The 26,565-nt window shown below is 44.7% G+C and overlaps 2 protein-coding genes across 2 annotated transcripts in view; one reads left to right on the top strand and one right to left on the bottom strand.

Annotated features, from left to right (window-relative positions):
* Positions 1–1,868: 1,868 nt before the first annotated feature.
* Positions 1,869–22,469, top strand: KLHDC2 (kelch domain containing 2). The gene is made up of 14 exons (XM_045017210.1): positions 1,869–1,984; positions 2,583–2,758; positions 3,839–3,918; positions 6,102–6,219; positions 12,592–12,707; positions 13,066–13,147; positions 13,265–13,348; positions 16,556–16,636; positions 16,720–16,778; positions 17,274–17,383; positions 18,895–18,967; positions 21,339–21,426; positions 21,718–21,770; positions 22,122–22,469. The coding sequence occupies exons 2-14, from the start codon at positions 2,603–2,605 to the stop codon at positions 22,243–22,245; spliced, it is 1,224 nt and encodes a 407-aa protein (XP_044873145.1). The 5' UTR covers positions 1,869–1,984; positions 2,583–2,602; the 3' UTR covers positions 22,246–22,469.
* Positions 22,470–24,042: 1,573 nt separating this feature from the next.
* Positions 24,043–26,565, bottom strand: part of NEMF (nuclear export mediator factor) — a 31,388-nt gene continuing 28,865 nt past the window's right edge. Inside the window, exons 30-33 of the mRNA XM_045017209.1 lie at positions 26,233–26,339; positions 26,073–26,116; positions 25,901–25,980; positions 24,043–24,396 (exon numbers count right to left, since the gene is read on the bottom strand). Of these exons, the coding sequence (XP_044873144.1) occupies positions 24,319–24,396; positions 25,901–25,980; positions 26,073–26,116; positions 26,233–26,339 (309 nt within the window). The 3' untranslated portion in view covers positions 24,043–24,318. The remainder of the gene's footprint in view (positions 24,397–25,900; positions 25,981–26,072; positions 26,117–26,232; positions 26,340–26,565) is intronic.

Consider the following 26,565-nt stretch of genomic DNA (forward strand, 5'->3'; position numbering starts at 1 on the left):
AGAATCTTAGATGGTGGAATTTGAGTGGCACTTTTTCCACAAGTCCCTCAGACTTTTTTGATCATTCATCTTTTTCCTTCCCCGGGAGTCCAGCTGCTCAAAGGAACCACCATATGTATGTGCAAGAGAGGCTGTGCCCTTTGGTTGATGTGGCTTTTGGGCAATTTTCTGTTTACTCCTGTTGGTCGCAGGTCTAGAGACCTGAGACCAGATGATAACTTCCTGTGCAGTCTCCAGGGATGTTACTGCTTCAAGAGCTTTGCTTGTAGATTTCCAACTCCATTTTTATCCCTTGATCTGCCACATGGCTTCACTCAAACCTTTCTTTGAAGTCACTCTAGAAAAATCACTATTGCTTCTATTGCTGCCCACGCAGTTTATTCAGTATATATTAATTAACTGAAAAATAATTGTCTTGATTCTAAGGGCCATTTTTCCCCTTTGACTTGAGCACTGCCACCTGTGTTGGTATCTTTGAATCACCCAGAAAAGACAACGTAAGGTCCCAGTCCTGCAAATGACTCTGCAGGGATAGACCTATTCTTGTATAGGACCACGCTGAAGCCAATGGGCTACATGTAGACACAAGTGTCTGTTTGAATAGAATCAACTGCTGGGTCAAGGTTAAATTAAGTATCCTAAAGGTCAGTATGTGACCCCCACAACCATGAAGTCCAGGTCAGCGTGGAGTATGGAACAGGGGGTAGGTAGTGAATAATTTAATATTGTAATCTTGGGGCAGAGACCCTATTTCTGTTCTGTGCTCGCATGAGGGTTGCCACCTCTGCATACAAAAAATATGGGGCATCTGCCCTCTGAGATGAAAAAAAACAGGACATATACCTGCCCCGTACCTTCTACCACATACACCTGGCCTCCCCCCCTCCCCCGGCACTCCCTATCCCAGGCCTGCGCAACTCGTAAAGCGGCAAGGGCCATATTACTCCAAAGAAAATAGCTGAGGGCTGACACCCCCCCCCCAGCGCCACCAAGCCCCCCCAAAACACAACACCCCCCAGTGAGCCCACCTACTCACCTCCTGTGGGCCGCATGTTGTGCAGGCCTGCCCTATCCCATTCCTGGGGGATGGCACCAGCCCCTGCAGGCACCTGCTGCCAGGGCTTCCCTGGCCACTGACCTTGGCAAACAGGATATGGCACCAGCTGATCCATAGTATTCCCACCTGGCGGTAACCCCATAGCCAGTACCTGCTCTGCAAGGGCGGCTCTAGGGATTTTGCCGCCCCAAGCATGGCAGGCAGGCTGCCTCCGGCGGTTTGCCTGCGCAGGGTCCGCTGGTCCCGCAGCTTCGGACCAGCGGACCCTCCACAGGCGCGCCCGCGGGAGGTCCACCAAAGCCGCGGGACCAGCGGACCCTCCACAGGCAAACCGCTGAAGGCAGCCTGCCTGCTGCCCTCGCGGCGCCGGCAGAGCGCCGCCCCCCCGGCTTGCCGCCCCAAGCACGCGCTTGGCGTGCTGGGGCCTGGAGCCGCCCCTGCTACTCTGCCTGTTCCACTTGCTGCTCCCGAGCCACCCCACCCCGGCATGTCCCAAATACTCGGGAGCCAGAGCATCCTGTGCGCGGGCACTGCTGCCCTCAGGCTCCCGGTAGGGGCTGCCTGGCGAAACCCGGGACTTCTAACGCGCTGGGCTGGGAAGGTTTCCAGCTGCCAGGACAGCGGGCAGCCCTGCTTTGTACAGCACCGAGCGCAGCGGTGATAGGAACCCATCATCACAACTAGCCACGGACTGGGACCAGGACCCGCGGGTCTGGCCTGCGGCCTGGCGGCCTCGCTCGGGCGGGGCCAACGCCTGCCCCGCCCCCCTCGGGTTTTCGTGAGGGGGAGGTGCGCGCGCGCGAGCGACGGTCTCTGGGGGCGGAGCCGGCGCTGCGCTGCGCTGCGCGCGGAGGCTGCCGGGAGCGGAACTCGGCCGCGGCGGATGTTGACAGTGAGGACCCACAACAGGCTGGGTGGCCCGCTGAGGTGAGTGAGTCAGGGGGTGGCGCGAGCCGCCTGCCCCCGCCCTGCGGCGGCGCTGGGGGAGGGGCCCGGCGGGTTCGGGGCCCGGGGCAGCCCTGGGGCGGGGGGCCGGGCGGTGAGTGCCCCGCCGGGCTCGGGGGCCCCCGCTCGGCGGCGGCTGCTGTCCCTCCGGCACCGGGCGGGGAGCGGGGTGGGCGGGGCCCCTGGCTGTCAGTGCGGAGCGCCCCCCTCCCCCGTGTCTCTGCGGGGCGCGCCGCGCGTGGCCCTGTCTGCAGCGGGGTGGGGTCTGCTGCCCCTTGCTGGGGGGGGGGCGCTGCCGGGGGCTGCGGTAGCAGCAGCGCGTGCCAAGGGTCCTTACGCGAGGCCTTTACATCCCGCTGTGTGTTTGTGCCTGTGGAAGGGACACAGCGGAGACTTCTGCTCCAGGTGGCCACCCACGGGCGTGTGGAGCACAAGGAAACTCCAGCACACCCGGGCGAAACTTTCTCCCACCCTGTTTCCATTTTGCCTGTTTCACCTGGGTGAAGGCAGCAGCGCTGTGGAGTCTCTTTGCTCTTTGTTTCACCCAGTGGTTATTAAAAGTCCCACATGTCTGTTTTAGGAAGATAGCACTGTATCAAAATGGCTGATGATAATGAAGAGCTGCAGGCAGATGAAGAGCTCCCAGCTCCAGCTGAGGACAACTTTGAGCAGCTGGAGAACAGCAGCCCCGCAGAGCGCAGTGGGCACGTAGCAGTCACTGATGGACACTGCATGTTTGTCTGGGGAGGCTATAAGGTACCATTCTCAAGCAGTTATTCTTTTAAAATATTACTACAGATAAGGCCTCCTTATCTAACAAAACAGTTTCTCTTTGCACTGACCCAGGCATCTGTCATTGGGGATGCTGCCGAGGTTGACGGGCCTCACTCAGTATTTCAACAAGACTCTAAATACATAATGTAACTGCTCAAAAAAAGTTTGACATGCCAAGTACTGAACTATAACTTTAAGATGACATGTAAGTCGTTAGAAATGGTGTGACCCTTGTAAAATGATGTTAAATAAATGCTCTGAAGACTAATCAGTGGCTATTTGTAGGAGATGGGGTTTCTTTTCTCTCTTTCTTGTGAGATATTTAATCCTCTGGAAGATAAGGAAATACTGTTAGTTGGTTGACCAAGACATGGCACAGATCAGCACTTAACAATTTTATCCACACAGCTTTTCCAGCACACTCCTACTCAGCGATACATTAGAGTTCAGAGTTTCTGAGTAGACTGCTAATCATGTTGGCGTATGTATAGTTTAAACAAAAAATAAAACCATATTATGATCTAGTTCTTGTTTGTCCGAGTCACAATGGTAAGGTCTCCAAATTTATTTTCATTTGACAGCAAACTAAATTTTTTGCAGATATCTGGAAACAAGGTGCCTAATGTATTCCACTAACATCTGGCAAAATCATTTAAAAAAAAAAAGTCTGGGCGCAGATCCTCATGCTAGAGCTTTAGTGTGCCAGAGGGAGGAGGTTGCAAAGGTGGCTTTAACCCATGTTAATACTCTTCTGATCCTGGAGTCTGCTGTGAGCTGGTGCAGTCCCCAACACAAGCTAAAGTAGCCCTGAGACTGCTTGAATTTGTCACAGTGTGTAACTGCTTCCTGAGGGCTGTTACACAAGTGGGAGTCACTGAAGTGCAGCCTGCACTGGTCACACTACTCATCCCTCCTCTGACTCCTGTTTCATAAACATTTACAAATAGGTTGAATTGTTTCTGAGGGGGAAGAAGGGCAGGCCTGAAAACATTTGACTGTACATGATGTAAAATGTCAAGCCTTTTGTAATAGTGCCTTTTCTCTTCTCTGCTGTCCCTGCAGAATGCTCAAGTTAGGGGATTTTATGACTTCTATCTGCCTAGAGATGAAATATGGATCTACAGCATGGAAACTGGAAGATGGTACAGTACATGAGTGACTTTAAAATAAAGACATTGGCTTAAGAAAGGAAAAATAAAGAGGTTCTCAAACTGATCTATAAATCATACTGATGATCCATGGAGGAATTGCTGGTGACCTGCAGAAAACTGGTCAACATGGCACTGCCTTTCCTCATTTCCAGATGACAAACTGCCACACCAGGGTCCTTTGATTTAAATATAAGCAATTTAAATCACTGACTTTAATCAGCAAGCAGGGAACTTTGATTTAAATCCATTTTAATCGTGTTTTGCATTTGTACCTTTGAATTATTTTTCTAAAGAAAGGTTGATTTCATTTGATAGTAAATATAGCTTGTACACTAAATTTGGTGGTACTTTTTGCTAACCAGGAGCATACACTATATCTATACACATTTATTTAAGCAGTTATACAGTTCCACATACACGTACTTAGATTCTTAATTTTTACCTTTTTTTTTATTTTAGAAAATGATGCATTACTTATTTGCTAGAGTATGATTATTTTTTACTTGTGATCTGTGTCAAGCTCTACTTGGATGGAAACAAAAATTAAAAATGCACAAAAATGGCATTTTAATTTTTTTAAAATAAAACTATCCTAAATGTGCTGGAAACATAAGAAAAAAACATCAAAGTATGTTTTGCATTCAAAACTAACTGGTTTATTAAACAAAGGCAGTATTAACTATAGTTAGTGAATTGAACTGAGGTTTCTGGTCACTATGTTCTTCATGATTTTAGAACGAATAGATCTCATCCTCTGATCCCTGGTTTTTATTCTTAAACAGGAAGTGGAAAACAACTTTCTTGGTGTTTCAACTCCCAATTGGTTTCTTAACTTGGAATTAAATTAGTAACTGAACTGAACTGAACTAGTAGAATAAAGTGAAATGAAGAAAATATTTTCTCTGCATCTGCAGGAGAGGCTACTGCTGTCAAAGGTTGGGTTAGCACTTCAACAGACTCTAGTTCAAGGAGCTTAGGCAGTGGCTTCCACCAGTTCAGTGGTTTGACCTTTAAAATTTGGCAGCAAATACTGTATATACTATTAGGTATTATTTTTTTGTATAATTGAAAATATTTGAATAATTATTTAAACCTTAACATGGGTTGTCAATTTCAAATTTTTAATTTTAAGTGCATTTATTTTTTAGAAATCCATATTTAATTAAAATTGAAACTGACTTTGTGGGTGTGGTTTTTTTTTTAAATCACTGATTTGTATTCAGCCTGCAAACTGCATTATAAAAGTTTAAATATTAAGTTTTCTTAATCTTATTTTTCCATGTAAATGATTGCTGTAGTTGCCACAGGGATGTCAGTTGACCCTAAATGGGAGAGGAGGTGGCTCCTAAGACAGTTTCTCCATTAAGGTGTGACAAACACTGTGGAATATTTGAGAACCCATGATATCAAATATAGTTTCTGTAGATTGTATATATTTGTAACATACTACAGCAAATAACCTAATGAAATAAACTTATGTTCAGATAGCATTTTCTTCATCGTGTTGTGAAGGTACACTATATTTTTTTAAATTAAAAACATCTGTTCAACTACATATACTATTTTTGCCTCCTTGTCCAACAAAAAAACCTGAAAGTTGTTCAGAAGCTGCATACCTGCTGTTGTTGGTGGGGGTTATGTGTTGCTTCACCTCTCTAGACAACTAGGGACTTATCCTGCAAAGTGCCCTAAACTCTTTAAGGAACAGTATTAACTGGTTCAGAAGGGAGTCCCATCCAGTCTTACTTGGCAGTTGCTGTCCTTGTGGTCATGTGGAGCCTTGAGTTTGGAAATGCATCCTTGTGATTACAGCACTTTGAAAACATTAAAAAATCCTCCTTTTTTTTTTTATCAACATGTGTTTTTTAAAGGAGGATTCTCTGTGTCTGAGAATCTCCATTTCAAAAAGGTGGAAGGGGGGAGGAGGATCCTTAGTCCTCTGAATTGGACATAGAGAATCCCCCAGAAATATATCTTCGTAAAAGGAGGGTTTTTCAGTGTGTTTGAAGTGCTGTTACTACAAGGATCCAAATGATTCAGAACTGGAGTCCTGAATATCCCACAAACACCTGTTGTCATTAATAACTCAGCCAGTCAGATTGAATGCTTTGACTTCAGACTTAATAATCTTTTCCTTTTTATCAGTTTTTAAATGCTTTTGTGTATCTTTCCAGGAATAAAAAAAAAACAGAGGGGGATGTTCCACCTTCCATGTCAGGCAGTTGTGCTGTGTGTGTAGACAAAGTATTGTATTTATTTGGAGGGCATCATGCACGTGGCAATACAAACAAGGTAAGTGTCTGAAGATGAATTATACCCTTTCTGTTAAAGAGGTTCCAATAGACAATATTTGTATCCCCATTCTGTACTAAAGATAAGACTGACTTCTAAGCACATTAAAATGCATCCAAAGCATGAAAATATCACTCTTCATAAACTACAAAAGCTATTCCTTCTGAACAGATATAGTATGTCTGCTAGACTGTGTTAACCAAGCCTTGATATTGTCATGTTCTTCTTCGAGTGATTGCTCCTATGCATTCCATGTAGGTGTGCGCGCCGCGCGTGCACGGCTCTCCGGAAGATTTTTAACGTGATGGCCGTTGGAACAGTGGAGCACAGCTTAGCTGACCTCCACTTCCCTAGCTACTCGTAGTTTTCTCTCGTTCTGTTTATAGTTGTAGTTAACTCTGTTTGTTTGTAGAATAGTATAGTGTATTTATTTTGCAGGTCGGTTTATCCCCTGGGGCCGGGTCCGATGCCCGGTCCATAGGGTTTTCTAATGCTCGGCGGCCACAAGCCGCTGCCGACAAGAGATCTTCTCCTAAGTGCCTCGAGGGATCTTACCTCACAGATAAGTGCCGCATTTGTGAGGCCCTTAATCGATGTCTGCCGCGGCACCGACAGTATCCACACCGTTAGCTCCGGCCAGGTAAGAGCCGTCGAGTCCGGTGCTGGTAAGCTCCCCGGTATGGACCGTGGTCGAGCTCGCTAGCATGCTGCGTCCGAGCCGCCTGCTCCGCAGCCGAACGCTATGTTCAGTGGGACCGCCCGGCACCGATGTCTGCCGCGGCACCGTCAATGTCCACACTGTTAACTCCGGCCAGGCAAGAGCCGCCGAGTCCGGTGCCGGAAAGCTCCCCGGTACGGACCGTGGTCGAGCTTGCCCTAAAGCTGCGTCCGAGCCGCCTGCTCCGCAGCCGAGCGCTCTGCTCCGTCGGATCGCCCAGCACCGATGTCTCCCGCGGCACCGACAATGCCCGCACCATTAACTCTGGCCAGGCAAAAGCCGTCGAGTCCGGTGCTGGAACGCTCCCCGGTACGGGCCGTGGTCGAGCTCGCTATGAAGCTGCATCCGTGGTGCCAGTTAGGGTCGAGCTCACTATTCCCTCCACGCCAGAGACAGTGTCCACGGCGAGGGGGCTGATTGCAACGACAGCATCTATGCTGCCTCAACCCCCGGCACCGCCGGTAGGGGTTACATAGTCGATGGGCAAGCCTGCCTTGATCAAACCACCCTACCTCGGCACCGCAGAGCGGCACCGTTCAGGGTCGCGGTCCCGCAGATGTTCTCGGTCCCGTCACCGATCTAGGTCTCAGCACCGTTCTCCATGTTGGTACCAGTAGTGCTCGCGGCACCGGTCAGCACTCTGATCCCCGGTCCGGGACACTCAGTACCGATCAAGCCCCAGGCACCGGGACGCTCGTAGCCACTCCTGATCATCGAGCCTCGCACCCTCGGTCGACCGCCCGGCACAGCTTCGCTGGCAGGTCCCGTTCTCGGTACCGGTCTGTCTACTGGTACCGATTCCCGGTGCCGCATCGAGCAACGTCAGTTACAGACGGAGACTCTACCAAGAGCTTTTCAGCTCCTCCAGGGCCATCCAGCCACGCATCAGTGTCGTCCCGTGCAGACATTTCCTATGCGTAGCACTCTGTTTTCCGATGTGCCCTCCAGAGTCTTCCAGGAGACCTATCAGTGATCATTCCGTCCAGGAGCTCGAGCCCACGCAGGACCCGCTTGTCCCGGGCCTTTCTTCTTCCTCCTCCCCAGATGAGGCGGGGGCAGGAACATACCCCTCCGGCCCTCCTCTAATCGAAACGCAACCAGCCCCTAAATCCAAAGAGGCTGGGCGTGTGGTCTTACTGGGCCGTAAGATGTACCCGGAGGGGGCCCTGCAACTTCGTGTAGCGACCCAGCAAGCCCTGCTTATCCGCTACTGTGGGTGGCGGTGGGCAAATTTACAGAGTCGCTTCTTCGGAACTCCCGTCAAGAGTTCGATGCCCTCCTGCAGCAAAGGACGGAGCTGGAGAGAGCTTCCCTCCAGGCCTCGTTGGACGCAGCTGACTCCGCTGCCATGACTCTGGCCTTGGGTGTTGCCACGCGGCGCGTTTCCGGTCTCCAGTTATCGAGCCTTCCCTTGCAGCTGCGGCACGCTATACAGATCTTGCCCTTCAGTGGCACAGGCCTGTTCTCTGACAACACTGGCCCTAGGCTGCAGAACCTAAAGGGCAGCAGGGTCACTTTGCTCTCTCTCTCTCTCGGCATGCACACGCCGGTAATTCAGCGCCGACGTTTCCGTCCCCAACCTCCGCTCTTTCCCTGCGCCTTGACAGAGTCAGGACTTGGCCAGCGGGTATGGCTTACACGGTCGTGGCCATCAATCCGCACCCCAAAGGAGCCGGAATTAGGGTCTTCTAACAACCAATGGGGCAAAAGCCTACCCATCCTTGCCCCTCCTGGGGACCCCTCTCACGAGCGATTCCTCTGCCAAGAGGTGCGGACGCTCCTCTTCATCGGAGCTATACAGGAGGTACCTAAGGGCGAAACCTAATCCCCTAGGCGAAGGGAGGTCTCAGACCTACCCTAGACCTGCGGGAACTCAACAAGTCCCAATGCAGAGTTCCGCATGGTACCCAGGGCGACCGTCATCCCATCCTGGGATCCCGGAGACTGGTACGCCGCCCTCGATATGAAGGGCGCGTATTTTCACGTCGCCATTTCTCTTCCACACAGAAGGTACCCTCGGTTTGGGGCCTACCATCGTTATTCCCAGTATACGGCCCTCCCGGTTGGCCTCTATACAGCCCAGGGGTGTTCATAGTGCATGGCTGTAGTCGCCGCCTTTCTTCGCCACCGTCTGATACACGTTCTCCGTGTCTAGACGAGTGGCTCATTCAAAGAACCACCGGGCCCAAAGTACCAGTCATGTGGGCATCGACACGAAGCTATTCCTGTGTCTGGGCCTGATGATCAATAGTAAAATCCACTCTGATTCCCATTCAGGGACGGGAATTCATTGGGGCCGTCCTGGACTCCAGACTCGCCGGAGCCTGCTTACCTCAGCCTTGGTTTCAGGCGAGGGTAACAGTTGTATAAGGTCTATGGACCTTCCCGCCAACTTGGACTCGCACTTGCCTACGTCTCCTGAGTCACGTGGCTGTTTACACGTTTGCAACCAAACATGCCAGGCTTCGCCTCTGTTCACTTCAATCGTGGCTCACCTGGGTGTGCCACCCGGGCAGAGATGCCATATTCGTGGTCGGCTCGTTCCCCAGGAGCAGCCTAGGCTCCCTCCACCGGGAGTCGGCGTCCTCCCCGGTGTATCCGGGGATGCTGTTTCATTTACCCCTCGGGGTCCCTCATGACAGACAGCCCATCTCTCGGTTGGGTGCGCACCTGGCGTAGTTTCGCACTCACGGCCTTCGGTCAGCGCAAGAGCTTGCCTTACACATTAAGGTCCGAGAGCTGAGAGCAGTCTGCCTTGTGTAAAGGCGATTCAGCGGGCGGATCGCTTCAGCAGATCCTTCCTGTCTCACAAGTGGTGGTTTCCTCCCGTCTTTATCTATTCCGTTTTCCAAAAGTGGGTCTTTCCCCGCATAGCCCTCCTCGCTCTCGCGAGAACGGAAAGAGAGAGAGAAATTCTCCTCGTTCCAAGGCCTCTCCCCAGGCTCGGTCTTGGAGGATTTCCTGAGGCCGTGGATCAGCCATCTACCGTACGCTTTCCACTGTCCCCGCTGGTTCACAAGGTCCTGCTCAAACTCCGCAGGGACAAAGCGCCCCTGATCGGGATCGCTCCAGTGTAACCTGGGCAGCACTGGCACACCATGTTGCTACACCTGTCGGTAGCAACCCTCTTGGCACAGACCCCATGACATGGAATCACGGCAACCTTCACCACCCGCTCTTGTAGTCCCTGCACCTCACAGCAGGACTCCTGCGTGGCTAAACCGATCCGAGCTACGTTGTTCGACCTCGGCTCTACGGGATTCTCCGGGGTGGTATAAAATCATCCATTCGGTTGAAGTGTCTGGCCGAGTGGAAGCGTTTCTCATGCTGCTCCGAAATGCGCAAGGTTTCTCCCGCCGAGATCCCGCTCCATTCCATCTGCTTCCTCAGGGCTTGGAGCGTTTATGCGCCCCCCCCCCCCCCAGTGGGGCCCCGCCATAAACCTGGCTCTTCAATCTGGTTCTAACCAGTTTTATGACTGCCCTATTCGAGCCAATGTCTACATGCTCGTTGACATAACTGTCCTGCAAGGCAGTTTCCTGTAGTCTTTCCTGCGGCCACACGAGTCTCCGAGCATCAGACTCTCACAATAGGCCCAAGGTATACTATGTTACTCAAGGACAAGGGCAGTTATTACCACGTCCGACCTGCCTCCCTAAGGAGGTGTCGGCCTTTTATATCTACCAGGATATCTTCCTTCCGATCTTCTTTCCGAAGCCACTCTCTTTGCAAGGAGAGCAACGGTTGCCCTCCTTCGACATCTGTAGGGCGTCCGCAATCTATACCTAGCGGACAGAGCCCTCTCGTAACGCCCCCAGAACCTTCATCGTACTGGCATACCGGACGAAGGGCATACCTGTCTCCTCCTAGAGGATTTCATCTTCAATGATGTTGTGCATCTGCACCTCTTCTGTTTCGGCCCATGTGCCATAGAGCCACCTTGCTGCACATTCCGCCAGGGCTCACGCTTCTCAGCTGCCTTCCTGGCTCGCATTCCCTTTTGGGGGATGTGTTGTACACCTACCTGGTCCTCGGTCCACACCTTTGCCTCATTGGTCCCGGAGTCCAGAGCTGTTGCAGCCTCTGGCTTAGCGGTTGCGTTCTGCAACATCTAGCTCCGACCCCACCGCCTATGTAAGGCTTGGGAATCACCTACATGGAATGCATAGGAGCAATCACTCGAAGAAGAAAAGACGGTTACTCACCGTAGTAACTGTTGTTCTTCGAGATGTGTTGCTCCTATCCATTCCAGACCCGCCCTCCTTCCCCACTGTCGGAGTCGCCGGCAAGAAGGAACTGAGGAGCGGACGGGCCGGCTGGGGTATATATCCTGCGCTATAGCGGCGCCACTCCAGGGGGCGCCCAGCCGGCCCGCCGGAGTTGCTAGGGTAAAAATCTTCCGGAGAGCCGTGCACGCGCGGCGCGCACACCTACATGGAATGGATAGGAGCAACACATCTCGAAGAACAACAGTTGCTACGGTGAGTAACCGTCTTTTAATGACTGGGGAATGCTGAACAGGTAGCAAGTCATTAGGTCCTTCACATCCTCTCCTACAACATACTTTCATCTTCTGTCTGGATGTTCATTGCTTGGAACAGAGACACTAGTTTTCTTTCCTGCAATTGCTTCCTCAAACTTGAAGTAATCCAAACAAATGTTACTTTTTTACACTTGCCAAAGAGGCAACGACTTACAATAGTAGTTTTACCAGTCTGAGTTTTTCATCCAGATGGCTGACACAGTGACTTCCTCCAGTTCAATTTCTCTGTAACTGTATTGGCTGATACAGGTTTTGGGAATGGATTAGGTCAGTCTAGATATCCAGTCTAGATAGTTTGGCGTGACTGAAAGAGTAGATTGCAATGCTGTAAAACATCCTCCTCTCCAGTAGTTGTAGTTACCGCAAAATAACTGGTGTTAATCCTAGTGTACTGGCCAAATTCACCCTGTAATCATATTACGTAGATTCTTTAAGTCTACGTAATTTTGAAGGCTGGGAGCTTCAAAAATCCACTGAATCTTAAACTTGCAAATGGATAGAAATGGCGATGAATTGAGCTGATTTGTGGTAGTTTGGTGAAATGTTTCTCTCTCTCTCTCTTTTCCTTCCATGCGTCTCATGCTTGGAGAATCTAAGCTTTCACTTAAAAAAAAGATACCCTTAAAACATAAACTGAGTGTAAACTGATGAAATGATGATGCAGGCAGGCTGGTGAGACATCTGACCAGCTTCATATTCATGTCACTGATAGACTTCATCATTAGCATAATGACAAGTTAAATTCAACATCAGCTGTCCCTCTGCACAGCAAAGTGTACAAGAAAAGAGAGAGGATTATATTAAAAAATCTGCTGAGTGAACTATTTTACATTCAAGTGGCAGGAGCTTGGGAGAGTACTACTGCTTTCCACCCTAGGATGGGAGTAAACTAAGTTCAGCGCTAATACTTCTTTCACAGGTGTAGAACAGCATTAAGGGCCTACTTCGGAGGGTTGTTGGATCCTTACGTGTGACCTCAGAATATTTCATCATAGTATTCTGAGCTTGGAAAAGAACTATACACTTTTATGCTGACGCATGCTAATCAATATACTGAAACATTTGTTAGTCTCTAATTGTGTGGGTTAAAAAAACTCTTATTGTCTTGCAGTTCTACATGTTAAACTCCAGATCCAAGGACAAAGTGTTGCAGTGGGTTAGAGTAGAATGTCAAGGTGTTCCCCCCTCATCGAAGGACAAACTTGGAGTTTGGGTTTATAAAAATAAGTAAGCAAGCATGAACAAAAGTTTTGCAGTTCTCTTTGTGACTTTTTTTAATAAGTTTGTCATTCTTGTTGATGTATTGTATCTAAGCCGAACAAAACTGGGAAGGGAATACATTTTATACATTAAATCTTGTGCTGGGTTTGATTCTAAATAAACATTTAAAAAGTGCTCAACTCTAAACATGTTTGAAAATAAGAAAAACCTTACTTGTAATTTGGTAACAAAGTCAAGGGAGCATAGTGGGTTTTCCCATATGCTGTGTGTGAAAAGCCTTTACTGAGCATTACGCTGTAATAGTAGAGATTGCCGTACAATGGTACTTGCTTTTGATAATCTTGATGTAATTTCTATTGAACAGGCTAATATTTTTTGGAGGTTATGGTTATTCGCCTGAAGGGATACCAATAGGAACTTTTGAATTTGATGAAACCTCTTTTTGGGTAAGTAACCTTCTTTCTCCACCTAGGAGTAATTTTCAGCAGAAAACATTCTGGTGCTAGTGCATAATATGTTCATTAAAATGGAAATGTAATAGTTTTTTCATCAATTTTCTAAAGAACTCAGGTCAGCCTAGAGGATGGAATGATCACGTACATGTTCTGGACACTGAAACCTTTTCTTGGAGCCAGCCCATAACCACGGTAATTTTTAAAAGCATTTTGACACTGAGTTAAACATAAATCTTTAGCAGAAATGGCAGCTTTTTCTAGGATTGACACTGGAAGGGACATAAAGATAAAGAGTAGCAATACTATGCAAAGTATCATCACTTGCTAGGCCTGTATGCTTTTTATAGTTTTGTTCTGATACTCATTAAGAAAGAGGAAGTCTACAGATCAAAAGGCTGCTCTACATAGGTGCCTCCATGGGCTTCCAGCAGTGACTTGCCTCAGTAGCAGTGGCTTTGAGCAATTGACTTGCATTGAAGTACCACTTCTATATTGTAGTCATATAACTTCAGTAGTTATTTTATTGGCAGATCTGCTTCCCTGCCCCCCCCCATGTCCTTGCCTCATATTAAGAGTTTACTTGTATGGTCCAACCTCACATTTTTTCTCTAGCTCTGGTCTGTCTTCCCCTGATACAATGGTAGAAGGTGTGGTACTGGCAATTACTGTTCCCTGGTATGAATAGTACAAGACCTAGGACAGACCCCTATGGGACCCCACTACATAGGTCCTCCCAGTTTGACAGCGAACCTTTCATAGCTACCCTTTGAGTACGGTCCTTCAACCTGTTGTGCACCCACTTTATAGTAATCCAATCTAGAACACCTTTCCCTAGTCATCTTATGAGAATGCCATGTGGGACAGTGTCAAAAGCCTTATTAAAGTCAAGATATATCACAGCTACGGCTTCTTCCAATCCACTAAACCAGTAATCCTGTCATAAAGAAAATTAGATTGGATTGGCATGATTTGTTCTTGACAAATCCATGTTGACTATTACGTCTTACTCTCTTATCCTCTAGGTGTTTACAAATTGATTGTTAATTATTTGTTCCAGTAGCTTTTGAAGTATCAAAGTTAGGCTGACAGGTCAATAATTCCTTGTCTTCTTTTCCCCGTTTTCTCTGTTTGCCCTTCTCCAGCCCTTTGGGACTTTACCCATTCTCCATGAGTTCTGGAGTTAATCATCAATGGTTCTGAGATTGCTTCTGCTAGTTCCTTAAGTACCTTGGGGTGAATTTGATCAGGCTCTGTTGACTTGAATATATATAACTTATTTAAATAGTCTTCAAGTGTAGACTGTACTTCTCTCCCAAACATGGGTTTGGTGAGGCTGCATTCATATGTTTATAATTGGCTTTGAAGTCCTCACATGCAAAGAACTATAGAAGTGAAAAATATTGTATGTTTTGAGGCATCATCTGTTAAAGTCTGCTTTGAATAAATATATGCTTGCTTGTTTATATTAGTGTTCTTCAGAACATTGGAAGGGGGTTGACATTAATTGTGGGGGTTGACATTAATTGTGGGAAAGCAGGCATATACCTCAGGTCTCTTCCACTTCCAGGAAATGGGCTGCTTGCGTTCTGTTTGTGCCTGCTTGTAAATTTGGTGGTGTGCTTCCGTGTCTCAATTCTTTCAGTGATCGGCTTCTTCTCATGCTCCAGTGTCCTAGTCCTAGGGCCCCACCAAATTCACAGCCCTGAAAAACGCATCACGGAGCGTGAAATCTGTGTGCTTTCACCCTATACAAACAGATTTCGTGGGGGAGACAAGCATTTCTCAATTTGGGGGTCCTGACCCAAAAGGGAGTTGCAAGGGGCCCACAAGGTAATTTTGGGGGTAGGGGGATCATAGTATTGCCACCCTTACTTCTGTGCTGCCTTCAGAGCTAAGCAACAGCTGTTGGCCAGGCGCCTAGCTCTGAAGACAGTGCTCCGCCAGCAGCAGCGCAGAAGTAAGGGTGGCAGTACCATACCGTGTCACCCTTACTTCTGTGCTGCTGCCTTCAGAGATGGGCGGCCGGAGAGGGGTGGCTGTTGACTGAGGGCCCAGCCCTGCAGGCAGCAGGGCAGAAGTAAGGGTGATAATACCATGCCATGCCATGCTTGCTTCTGCACTGCTGCAGGTGATGGCTCTGCCTTCAGAGCTGGGCTCCCAGCCAGCAGCCACCACTCTCCAGCTGTTGAGCTACGAAGGCAGCACCGCCACCAGCTGAAGTAAGGGTAGCGGTATCACAACCTCCCTTACAATAACCTTGCGACACCCCCCCCCCAACTCCTTTTTGGGTCAAGACCCCTACAGTTACAAGACTGAAATTTCATATTTAAATAGCTGAAATCATTATTATTTTTAAAATCCTATGACCATTAAATGGACCATGAATTTGGTAGGAACCTACCTATTCCCTAGTTGCTGCTTTTATAGGGAAATCAGCAAAGTGAAATTTACAGCCTAACTCCAACCTGTTGTTGACAGACTGACAGCTCTTGAGGTTGCAGTGTTATTGTAGCCCTTTTGGTCCCCAAGATGTATGAGATAATACTTTTTTACTGGACCAGCTGCTGTTGGTGAAAGCTTGTCTCTTTCACCAATAGCAGTTGGTCCAATAAAAGATATTAACTCACCCACCTCAGCTCTTGAGTTTGGCAATCTTAAACTCACTTGGCTGCTGAATGAAGGATCAAAATAAAGAAAAATGACTGCGTGCTGTAGTGCTACACATTGGACACTAAAGCTGTCTCAATTGTTCAGAAGCAAACTAATAGGATTATATTGCCATGGATACCAAGGAAGTAAAATCTGATGGGAAGTGACATTTTATTCAGATAGTTAAGACAAAGAGTTTGAAACACTTGATCTCATGCCCTGGAATCAGCTGTAAGAAAAATATGTATCGCTTCCCCACCTCATCTTTTCAGTTAAGGTCTGAGAGAGTTCCTCATATACATCTATGTCCGTCTTAAGTCCTCCACCAAAACCAGACTTGATATTCTGAAGGATGAGGGGTTTTTTTGTTTTTTTTTAATTGAAACCTTTCCTTCCTTTCTTCTTAGATGGCTTCCCAACCCACCTCCCACCCAAACAAGTAAAACCTGGGTCTTCTGGGTCTCCCTTACATAGATGAATGCAACCCCATTTTCTCCCCTGTCCTCACCTGCTGCCAGTCACCTTAAATCAGACTGTTGATCCAGGGTTTCTCCCCCTAAGCTGATCATGAGTTTCTGGGGGAAAATAATATTTGGTTTTATCTTGAATATAACATCTGTGTAATTATGGAGTTGTTAAAGATCTCTGACCAGATTTCCTTTCTTAGTTTCCAGCCTCTGCTCAATACCATTATCTGAATAACACTATTAAACAAGTCTTCCTTGTAATTTTAATATTTTCTTATCTCAGGGTAAATCCCCCTCACCCCGAGCAGCCCATGCCTGCGCTACAGTTGGGAACAGAGGCTATGTGTTTGGAGGCAGATACCGAGTAAGTGTAAGAACAGTTTTACAGTGTCGCTGCTGAATCTCTAAAGTGAATATTTCATTCAACTTTTATCTATTTTATTTTAGGATTCTAGAATGAATGATCTTTATCATCTTAATTTGGACACATGGGAGTGGACTGAAATGTAGGTATCAAACTCTTTAGTTTTTTTTGTTTTTTTTTAGGCAGTACATAATTGTATTTGTAGATGTGCTTTTTCACCTGCAAATCATGCTAACAGAACTTCAAAGTATTTACCATCAAGTGCACTGCTTTTAGAGAGGTACGACTGAACGTTTATGTTCTAGTACCTTGTTTCACTGGCCATCACTAATTTTAAAGTGTCTGGAGATTAGTAAAATGCCTTCTACCATTCAGACTGCCATTATTTGAGACTATTCTGTCTTCATTGGATTAGTCTGTCTGCAATAACTCTTTCCAGGAAGTCTGACTTGTAATCGTTGAAAAATGAACTGTGCCTTCCTCAAGAAGAAACTGAATTGTTGCTAATAGTTGGTCAAAGTTAGCATCCAGTACTCAAGTGTATGGATTTAATATCTGAAAAATCATTGGGCCCAAAAAAGTCTGCATTGTGTTTTAGCTGGTCTGTAACTTGGGGTGCTTTTTTGTTTATATGCAGAATTACACAAGGCATTTGCCCAGTAGGCCGATCTTGGCATTCCTTAACTCCAGTTTCATCAGATCACCTATTTCTCTTTGGAGGGTTTACCACCGATAAGCAGCCACTGAGTAAGTAATTCCAAGGAAACTTTACATTCTCCAAATTCTATACAATTGCATGCTCAAGTGTCAAAGTAAACTCTCTACTAGCAGTGTCTCAGTAATACCCTCGTGCTTTCCACCCATAAAACTCAAAATGCTTTATAAAGGTCAGTATCACGGTCTCCATTTTACAGATGGGGAAACTGAGGCACGGGTTAAGTGAATTGCCCAAGGTCATCTAGCAAACCAGTAGCAGAGCTGGGAATTGAACCCAGGTCTCCTGAGTCCCTCTAGTGTCCTAGCCATTGACTATTCCCATGCGTAACATTTTGCAGTGCTCATTGTTCATGTCTCGTAGCAGCAATGCCATTTTTTTAAAATAGAGCATTCCAAGTCCAATCAGAAGCTGAGAGCTTATTTCTTAATCTTTTCAGCAATGTGAAAATCTGTGTAGTTAGGTGACCTGCTGTAGACTTTTTCAGCCTCGTCAGTACTGAAGGTATTAGGCTTATCTTTGAAAAGTGCTATTTGATTATAGTCAACTACCTTGTGTAGTGTAAAATCCATTCAGACGAATGGAACATGTGATGGCAAACTACTCCCAGAGTGGTAAGATGGTTATACCAGTCCCCCAACCTGTATGAGTTACACTAGCCCCCGGGGAAAACAAGAATTGCATCATCAGACTGGCCATCATGTGACTGATTTCTTATGATGATTAAAAAAGCAACACTACTCTTGTCTAATTCAACATGTAATCAGCTTTGTTTTGTAAACTTTATCAAGATCAAATGCACATTTAGAGAGGCTTATGAAAACTTCATTAATAATATTACATCATATGAAATGACATCTAGTTTTCATAGGTAAGCTGTTTTCCATGAGGAAAAGCGTTCCACAATTTCAGTCTGGTCTGTGTGTTTTAGAAGGAATTTAAAATTACAAGACATTTATCTCTTCCTTCCATAAATGGAAAGATGTAAAGAGGACTATATACCTACACATGTGTACACAATGTATAATTTCACTTGGTGATTGAAGGACTTAACAGCACATATATTAAAAAACATAAATAAGGATTTCAGTGTTAGTGTGTAATGGCCGCCTGTACATGTAGTCATGTGGAATGGGAGCCAGAGAGGAGGAGGAGGAGGAGAAGGAGATTAGTAATTTATATTCAACTTTGTGGCTGTATTTTTCTGTTCTACAAAACCACTACACTCCCAGCTCTGAATGAGAAGTAAGAGTTTACAATTTTTGAAGTTTGTACAGACTTAGATTTCATTCCCTAATGAAAGTTTTGCTACTGGTATGAGCAAGGGATAAAAGCATAGGTTCCCCACCTGCCTCTCTTTACTCTGTCCTAGCCACAGACAACCACCAGTGAGAGCAAGTTTTCACACAGCTAGACACAAATTGCAAATTTCAGTCCTGAAGAATTGGGGACACACATGGCTAAACACTGTATTCTTATGTTATACCAGAACATACTTGTTCTGGCAACAGTGACAAGGGTTAATATATCTTTGTATTTATAGGTGATGCTTGGATTTATTGTATCAGTAAGAATGAGTGGAAACAGTTTGAGCATAATTATTCTGAAAAACCAAGGTAAGGTGTACACACATTCTTGGAAATGTATAAAAAACACTAATAGTGTCTAGGAAATCTTAGGGGGCAGTCTGTAGCATTGGTATGGCACACACAAGACTTGGATCGCTTTTTCACTAATACTGCATCTTTTTTTAACGTTAAAGTAGTGATAAATCAGATTGGTTGCTCTTAACCCACTATGATAATACATCCTGTTTTATGAAGGTGCAGGACTAAGGTAGCTATATGTCTGTGTGCTGATAGACACCTGCATCTCTCTCTGAGACTACATTGTTTGGAACTCAAAACTATATTACTGTTCTGCGTAACTATTAGCCTATAAAACGGCAGAGAACTAACTAGAATGTCCATTTTAGTGATGTTAGTACACAAAGCTCTAGTACTTGACAGGCAAAGTAGACCTTCACGTGCCAGACTTGGAAATCCATGCTCAATTTATTAGCAGAATCTTTGTTTAGAACTGCTGCTCTGGACATAATGGAGAATCGCAAAGCTTTGATTGTCCTGGCTGACAGCTGGCTCTGCGTCAGAGTACTTTGCTTGATGGACTTTGTCTAAATAGAGACCATTGCTTTTTAAGTGAAGTCATAAAATTAGCAGTGTTAGTTAGGGTGCATAAAATGGGATGGAAAACATTGTAATGTCACCATAACAGTATTCCAAGTGAAGATGATTTAAGTTCTGGTCACTCAATGTCAAGCCATACTAGAGGGAGTTCAGAGATGTTTGTCAAAAGATAATTAAAGGAATGAAAAGATTCACATAATTGGGACTGTTTAGAGAAAGATACAATAACAATATAGGGAAGGCATAGGGGTACTCTTACGCTTTATTGTACTAAAAACAAAGGGACATTGAATAGAAGTGAAAGGTAACAAACTTAGAAAAGGAAATACTCTTTTGCATAAGTGGTCTGTGGAACTTGTTGGTACAAATTGCAACTGAGACAGAGATCCAAGGATTGCACTCATGGATTAGACTAAACCCAGTCACATTTGATAAAATGTTTTAGAATGATGATAAATCTCAATGCTTCTAGGCATAAGCCAGCTTCAACTGATGGACAGGTGTAGGATAACCTGCTTAGTATGGCACTACTTGTACCTTTTACTGAAGTGTCTAGTACTAACCATAGCAGCAAGATACCAGACTGAATGGACCACTGGTCTGATTCAGTATCATAATTCTTATGTAGCTAGTTAACTTAAGGCTAATCTTTTAGAAAAGACAATATGGGAAAGTACTCGTTCCTTATTGGGCAAAAATCTGTAGGAAGACTGTAGTAATCTACTAGAGCTAACCTTTGTCCGACCCCAAGCACCCTTCTTACAGTTGATCTTCCTGCAGGGTTCAGAAACCTGCCTTAAATAGTATGTTGAAATTTAAATAACATTTTTCAGATGCTTGATAAAAACAGTGAAATTTGACATAAGTACTATAAGGCAGCTAAGGTGTATCGGTAATAACCTGAGTTAAACAGCAGGTGGACTGTGATAGTGTGGATGGTGAGGGTTCACCTTGTTTCATTGTTTGGATAATCTTATTGTAACTGGTTCCTTCAGCTCTCAAAAACTGGAAGCCTCTGATATGATTGGCTTGATTGAAAAAAATAGAATGTTCTACCATAAAACAGTATTTCTTCACAAACCCTTCAGCTACCAAAACTAGGATTACTGTAAATTTTTATCAGAGGGGTAGCCGTGTTAGTCTGGATCTGTAAAAGCAGCAAAGAGTCCTGTGGCATCTTATAGACCAACAGTCGTATTGGAGCACGAGCTTTTGTGGGTGAATGACTACATACATCCGACAAAGTGGGTATTCACCCACGAAAGCTCGTGCTCCAATACGTCTGTTAGTCTATAAGGTGCCACAGGACTCTTTGCCATAAATTTTAGTTTACCTTCAAAAGATGAACTTCATGAGTGCCCGTCATCAGACTACAGAACCACTCAGCACTACTTTGCTTTTCCACACAGACAGCTTACGAAGTGGATATCTGTAATATGTATCAGAGGGGTAGCTGTGTTAGTCTGGATCCGTAAAAACAGCAAAGAGTCCTGTAGCATGCATCCGACGAAGTGGGTATTCACCCACGAAAGCTCATGCTCCAAAACGTCTGTTAGTCTATAAGGTGCCACAGGACCCCTTATCTGTAATATGGTTTGTGTACAGGGAATGATAACTTATCCACTGAAGTCATTCTTTACTGTTGCTAGAAATTATTACATGCTGAAGCTAACCTGTCTGCATTGACCTTGCATATAAATATTACATCTTATTTCACAGCATTACTCTGTAATGGTATTAATGCTGTACTTGGACTCTTCCCCGCTGTACTTAATAAATGTGTGGCTTGTTCATTTTCTAGGCTGTGGCATACAGCTTGTGCTAGTGAAGAAGGAGAGGTGATTGTTTTTGGTGGCTGTGCCAACAACTTGCTTGCCCATCACAAAGCAGTAAGTCTGTTTTTAAGTATTTCATGTATGTAGTATGTACCTTCTAGTGCTGCAGTGTGGAAAAAAGTTTTTTAAAAAGTGACCACCCCCACTCCCCCTTAGCATCTGTCACTTCAACTGCAACCTACAACTGTGAAACGCCTTTCTCTGCCATCAGTGACTAAGACTTTCAATGCCATAAGAAAATTTTGATGTTTAAGGGAGAAACTTCTGGTGCGTTTTAAGGAATTAACTTATCAATGCATTTAACAATAAAGGCTTCAAATATTAATTTAACATCTCTCTTTCCAGGCTCATAGTAATGAGATACTTGTGTTTTCTCTGCAACCAAAATCTCTTGTAAGGTAAAAAAAAAATACACTTTTGAATCTTACACCCCTGTTCTTTCCTTCTCATTTACTAACACCTGGTACTTAAAATACATAGACTTTAGTACCAGATCATGGTTCCTAGGCATACTTGGGAGACTGAGTTAACAACATTCCCGTAGGAAAGCTGAAGTAGCATTCAGCAATGGAAGGAGTCTTGCTGCTTCCATTCTTTTGTAAAGACTTCATAATCCTCTGACAATGAAAACAGCTAATACTTTGGAGGGAACAGGTCAACTAAACAGCCTTAAGAAAAACAGAATTCTTACTTTTGGTGCTATTTCACTTGTTTTTAATAGTAACTGAAATATTCATTCTTTTTCCAAGGCTGTGCCTAGAAGCAGTCATTTGCTTCAAAGAGATATTAGCCAACTCATGGACCTGCCTCCCAAAGCACTTGCTTCACAGTGTCAATCAGCGGTTTGGAAGTAACAATACATCTGGCTCTTAAGACTTCTGCTATCAGTTACTTCTGTGAACAACCTGTGCATGGATGAGCAATTCTAAAGGATGTAATAATTTTACCAACCACGTGTGGCAGATGTGAGACTTGTATAAATATCTGCATTGTCCTTGGTAGTAGCTTGTTGGTTGTAAGTTGCATGTGAATGGCTTAGAGAGAACTTATTTTTGTGTAAAGATGTTTGCAATAAATGTATTTAATGCAAGTTGAAATGTATCAGTGCCTAAGCTAAGTTAAACTAGTAATGGTTTGTTCATCTTTATCATCACGTAATGAAGTGAGTGGCATTGAGTAGTTTTCCTATCCTAAATTACTTCAGTGTGTGTCAATGCAGGGAAACACGGTTTAAGGAGTTACCATTCAAGGATTTGTGGGTAGTTGTTGAATTTCTGGGCCTTAAAGTTTGGCAAATGCTAGAAGTATTTTCAGACACTAATGTTCTTTGGGACACCATTAATATGAAAGAACTGACTCTCTAGCATTATTCAACATGATAGAGTAGTTTTAGTCTGTATTAGCATCTCACTGATAGGAATAAGACAGGGTCCTAACGTGTTTGGCCACATGAGTTTAAGGTTAGAGAAACTATTTTTATTTAGTGCTGGGAATAGCTCACCAACTTAAAGTTTAGAACTTTTAAGAAGTTTGACTTGTTTAAAAACAAACAGAGGGATGGTGATTAAGTGTCCCGTTGCTGTGGGGTTATTTAAGAGCTGTAAGTGTGAGTGATAAGTAGACATTGTATTTTGTCTTAATCCTGTAGTGAGTGTGAAAATGCTTTAGTCAATCAGTAGTTAAGTGTCAAACTGGACCATGCATGTCTAGGAGTAGCCAAAAGCACAAACTGCCAGTTTGCCAGGAATGGCTTGATTATTAATGTGCTGTTTCCTTCAGCAGCTTCCATATTCAGAGCTTCATGCATATTGTGAAGCTGATGACTAACAGCTGCCAGGCTCTGCTCAGCTTCACTAGTTTAAAAACTACTGAAAGTACATTGTATGTATGTGAGCAGCAACCAGCACAAAGGCCTTTCTGGCTCTGCTGTGTCTCCCAGGAATCAGGAGACACAGGCCACCACTGATACAGTGGAGGGGTTGAGAAACTAATAAATGGCTTGTGATTTAAATATTGGAAAAAAGTGACTTCAGCACTTCACTTACTGTCTCATTTCTTTTCATAGCACTAAACTGAATATTCTTACTGTAATTCAATTAGCTGTCTTCCATGCTCACTATTGGAGTGAATAGTATTGGGGCATTGTATTAGATCTGTGATTTTTAAGCTACAGCTCACCATTCATCTGTTTTACTCTGGCCTTTGCTTTTTGTCTGCTCACAGGTATTGTACATATTTTTTGGACTTATAAATCCCCACATTATGGGCAAAGTATTATACTATCCCCCATTCATTCATAATGTTGCATTGTTACCAGGTTGTGGTGCTCCATGGCCAGTAAGCAACTGCAGCTGATTAGTCAGAAGCAAGACTTAAGAAAAGTCCTGCAAGGACATAAATCTATCATATGACAGATTGATAACATTTACCAAAAGCCTGTACAGTCAAATCTATCTTCATTCCCAAACACGATAAGTAGAAGCAGATTAATACGGTCAATGTCCTGACTAGAAAGAGGGCTCCAAACAGGGTAGTATGTTTAAAACCCAGCCTTTGCCAAAGGAGAGCTGGAAAGAACAAGCACCAGGACTTTGCTACAGCGTAAGCAATGAGAGAATGGACGGGGTCTGTGCCCGTCCTCACAGTATTAGAAAGAGGATCAGTCCAAAATCAGTCTTGCCTTTGACAACTAAGGCCAGTAGTACTTTACTTGTGCACTTTAGAGGAGTCACATGCTACATGTAATTTAAAGTCCATACAAATAGATCTAGGCCAGGGTCAGATGCAGGAAACTCTTCATCTCTGCCTCTCAATTTAGTCCAACTGATTGTAACTATTTTACTTTATTAGCAAAATTTGAAGTGGTCCAGGTGGTAGGTTTGTCAGTGTCCTCTTCTGAAGCAGTAGTGGCAGTTTAAACATATATGCGTGATTTTCGACCACCACTCACTTCTTTTTCATGTTCAGGAGCTTAGGTGCAGACACTTTCACTTTACCAGGAATATTTCTTGATAAGTCAGTATCCTACAAAACAAAATCAGGGGTCAAAATCAAGGAGGAAGTGTTCAGCAATCACTCCTTCCCAGCCTCCCATGTCCTCTCTGACTACCAGCTGCAAAGTAATAATGCCACATGAATCAGTGATAACCGTGTGTCACTGTCACTCCATTACAGCCTCTCGCTGCCTGTTTCTCCAAAGCAAGTAGCCAGGTGACAGTTCAGCAAATGCAGGTGTGCTCTGAGTAAAGAACTATTAACTCTTGCTGCACCTCCCCCCCCATTCCATGGAAAACAATAGATCAGCAGGTCATAGATATGTTCAGATAGAGAGCTGAGCCTAACTAGTTTGTTCAGTGGCATTCAATATAAATAGTTATCACAGGGGTGCATTCCTAACAAGAGTCCACCACAACTAGCGGTAGGCCAGATTATTCAACATTTTTATCAGGGATCTAGAAGAAAATAAGATAACTAATAAATTTTTCAGAATAGTAAATGAGGATAGGGCAGTTAGTGTAATCTGGATCACTTGGCACATGTATTTTAATACAGCAAAGTGAGGTCATGTATCTAGGAACAAATCATGCAGGCCCTGCAGACAATAGGAGACCTCGCTTAGAAAGCAGTCACTCAGAAGAGGATTTAGGGATCACAGACAAGCAACTGAACATGAGCCCTAGTGTGACTGCCAAAAGGGCAATGCAATCCTTAGCTATAGAAACAAGGATAGTAAGTATGAGCAGGAAGGTGATTTTACCTCTGTACAGGGCATTGGTGAGACACTAGAATACTGTGTACAGTTTGGATGTTGAAAATTGGAGACAATACACAGAGCCACAGAAATGATTCATGGTCTGGAGCAAGTGCCTTACAGTGAGACTCTAAGCTCAATCTGTAGTTTATCAAAAAGACGATTGAGGTGACTTGATTCCAGTGTGTATGTACCTTCTTGTACAGAAAATACCCAGTTCTAAAGCATTCCTGAATCTAGCAGAGAAAGGCAGAAAAAGAACCAATGCCAGGAATTGGACAAATTCGAAACAGCACAAAACTGTAACAGTGATTAACCACTGGAAAGGAAGTGGTGGATTCTCCAGCTCTTGCTGTTGTCAAATCAAGACTGGATGATTTTCTGGAAGGTATTCTTAGTCAAATACAAGTTACTGGACTCAAGACAGGGGTAACTGAGTAAATCTTGCTGGCATGTGATGAGGGGGTTGGGACTAGATGATTTAATGGTCCCTTCTGGCCTTAAAAGTCTATTCATCTTCTATGCCAATAGGGAGAAACAAAGTGTGGGTGAGATATTTTTACTGGACCAACTTCTGTTGGAGAGAGACAAACCTTCCCAGAGCTCTTCCTCATGTCTGGGAACGGTACTCAATGTCACAGCTAAATACAAGATCGAAGAGATCATTTAGCATAAGTAGTTAGTAATGCAAGGACAAAACCGAAAGCAATAGCACTAAACGCTGCTTTCATTCTTGCTGTAGTACAGTTTGAACAAGCCAAGGAGATGGCTCTTTACCTTAACACTGCGAAATAAATCTTTTTCTCTTGCTGTAGCTTCTTTGTAATGCATGAAATTATGCAAAGCAGTCTTGGCAGCTGTAAAAAGTACATGAAAGAAGTTGTTAAATGGCATGTGCCAGCTTAAAAAGCTGCTGGGTTGAAAAGGACGACTCTGCGGTATACAGTACCTTTTCCTTTCTTCTGGCTGCCTGGAGTGAGCTTCACTTTATATCTTTCAAAAGAGAAAAAAAAATGACACCATTTACACAGGTATTAAGTAACTAATTCAAAGTGCTGCCAATCTGTCAAATTAAAGTTCATTACTTCAGATAAATCGCTGCTACTTACTTATAGTTTGTCATGGTAGTGTAAGGTGCACATATTGGTATAGCAAAGAGGAGGATATCCTCCGAGTGAGGCTGGCCTGTCAAAGAATTTAGCAGTCTCTCTCCTTCCTAAAATAGCAAAGACAATCCTTGCTGTGAAACTAGAAAACAACATTTAAACAAAAAGCAACAATGAAAGTAATAAAAATAAACCCATCTTTTACTACCAAAGAGGTTGGAATTTGGTCCTTCTCCCTCACAGCCCAAGTGCAGAGAAGTCATAACACCCATGTGTATATCATACCATAATCTGTTGTCACAGTATTACTGAAATGTACTCAATTTATCAAGAGAT

Source organism: Mauremys mutica, chromosome 4 (assembly GCF_020497125.1).
Source record: "Mauremys mutica isolate MM-2020 ecotype Southern chromosome 4, ASM2049712v1, whole genome shotgun sequence".
Taxonomy (NCBI): domain Eukaryota; kingdom Metazoa; phylum Chordata; order Testudines; family Geoemydidae; genus Mauremys; species Mauremys mutica.

Bases quoted from the DNA above. Each gene is read 5' to 3' on its own strand.
- KLHDC2 (XM_045017210.1), top strand. From the start codon at position 2,603: ATGGCTGATGATAATGAAGAGCTGCAGGCAGATGAAGAGCTCCCAGCT. The intron at 2,759-3,838 runs GTACCATTCTCA...CTGTCCCTGCAG, and splicing joins TTGTCTGGGGAGGCTATAAG to AATGCTCAAGTTAGGGGATT. The intron at 16,637-16,719 runs GTAAGTGTAAGA...ATTTTATTTTAG, and splicing joins TGTTTGGAGGCAGATACCGA to GATTCTAGAATGAATGATCT.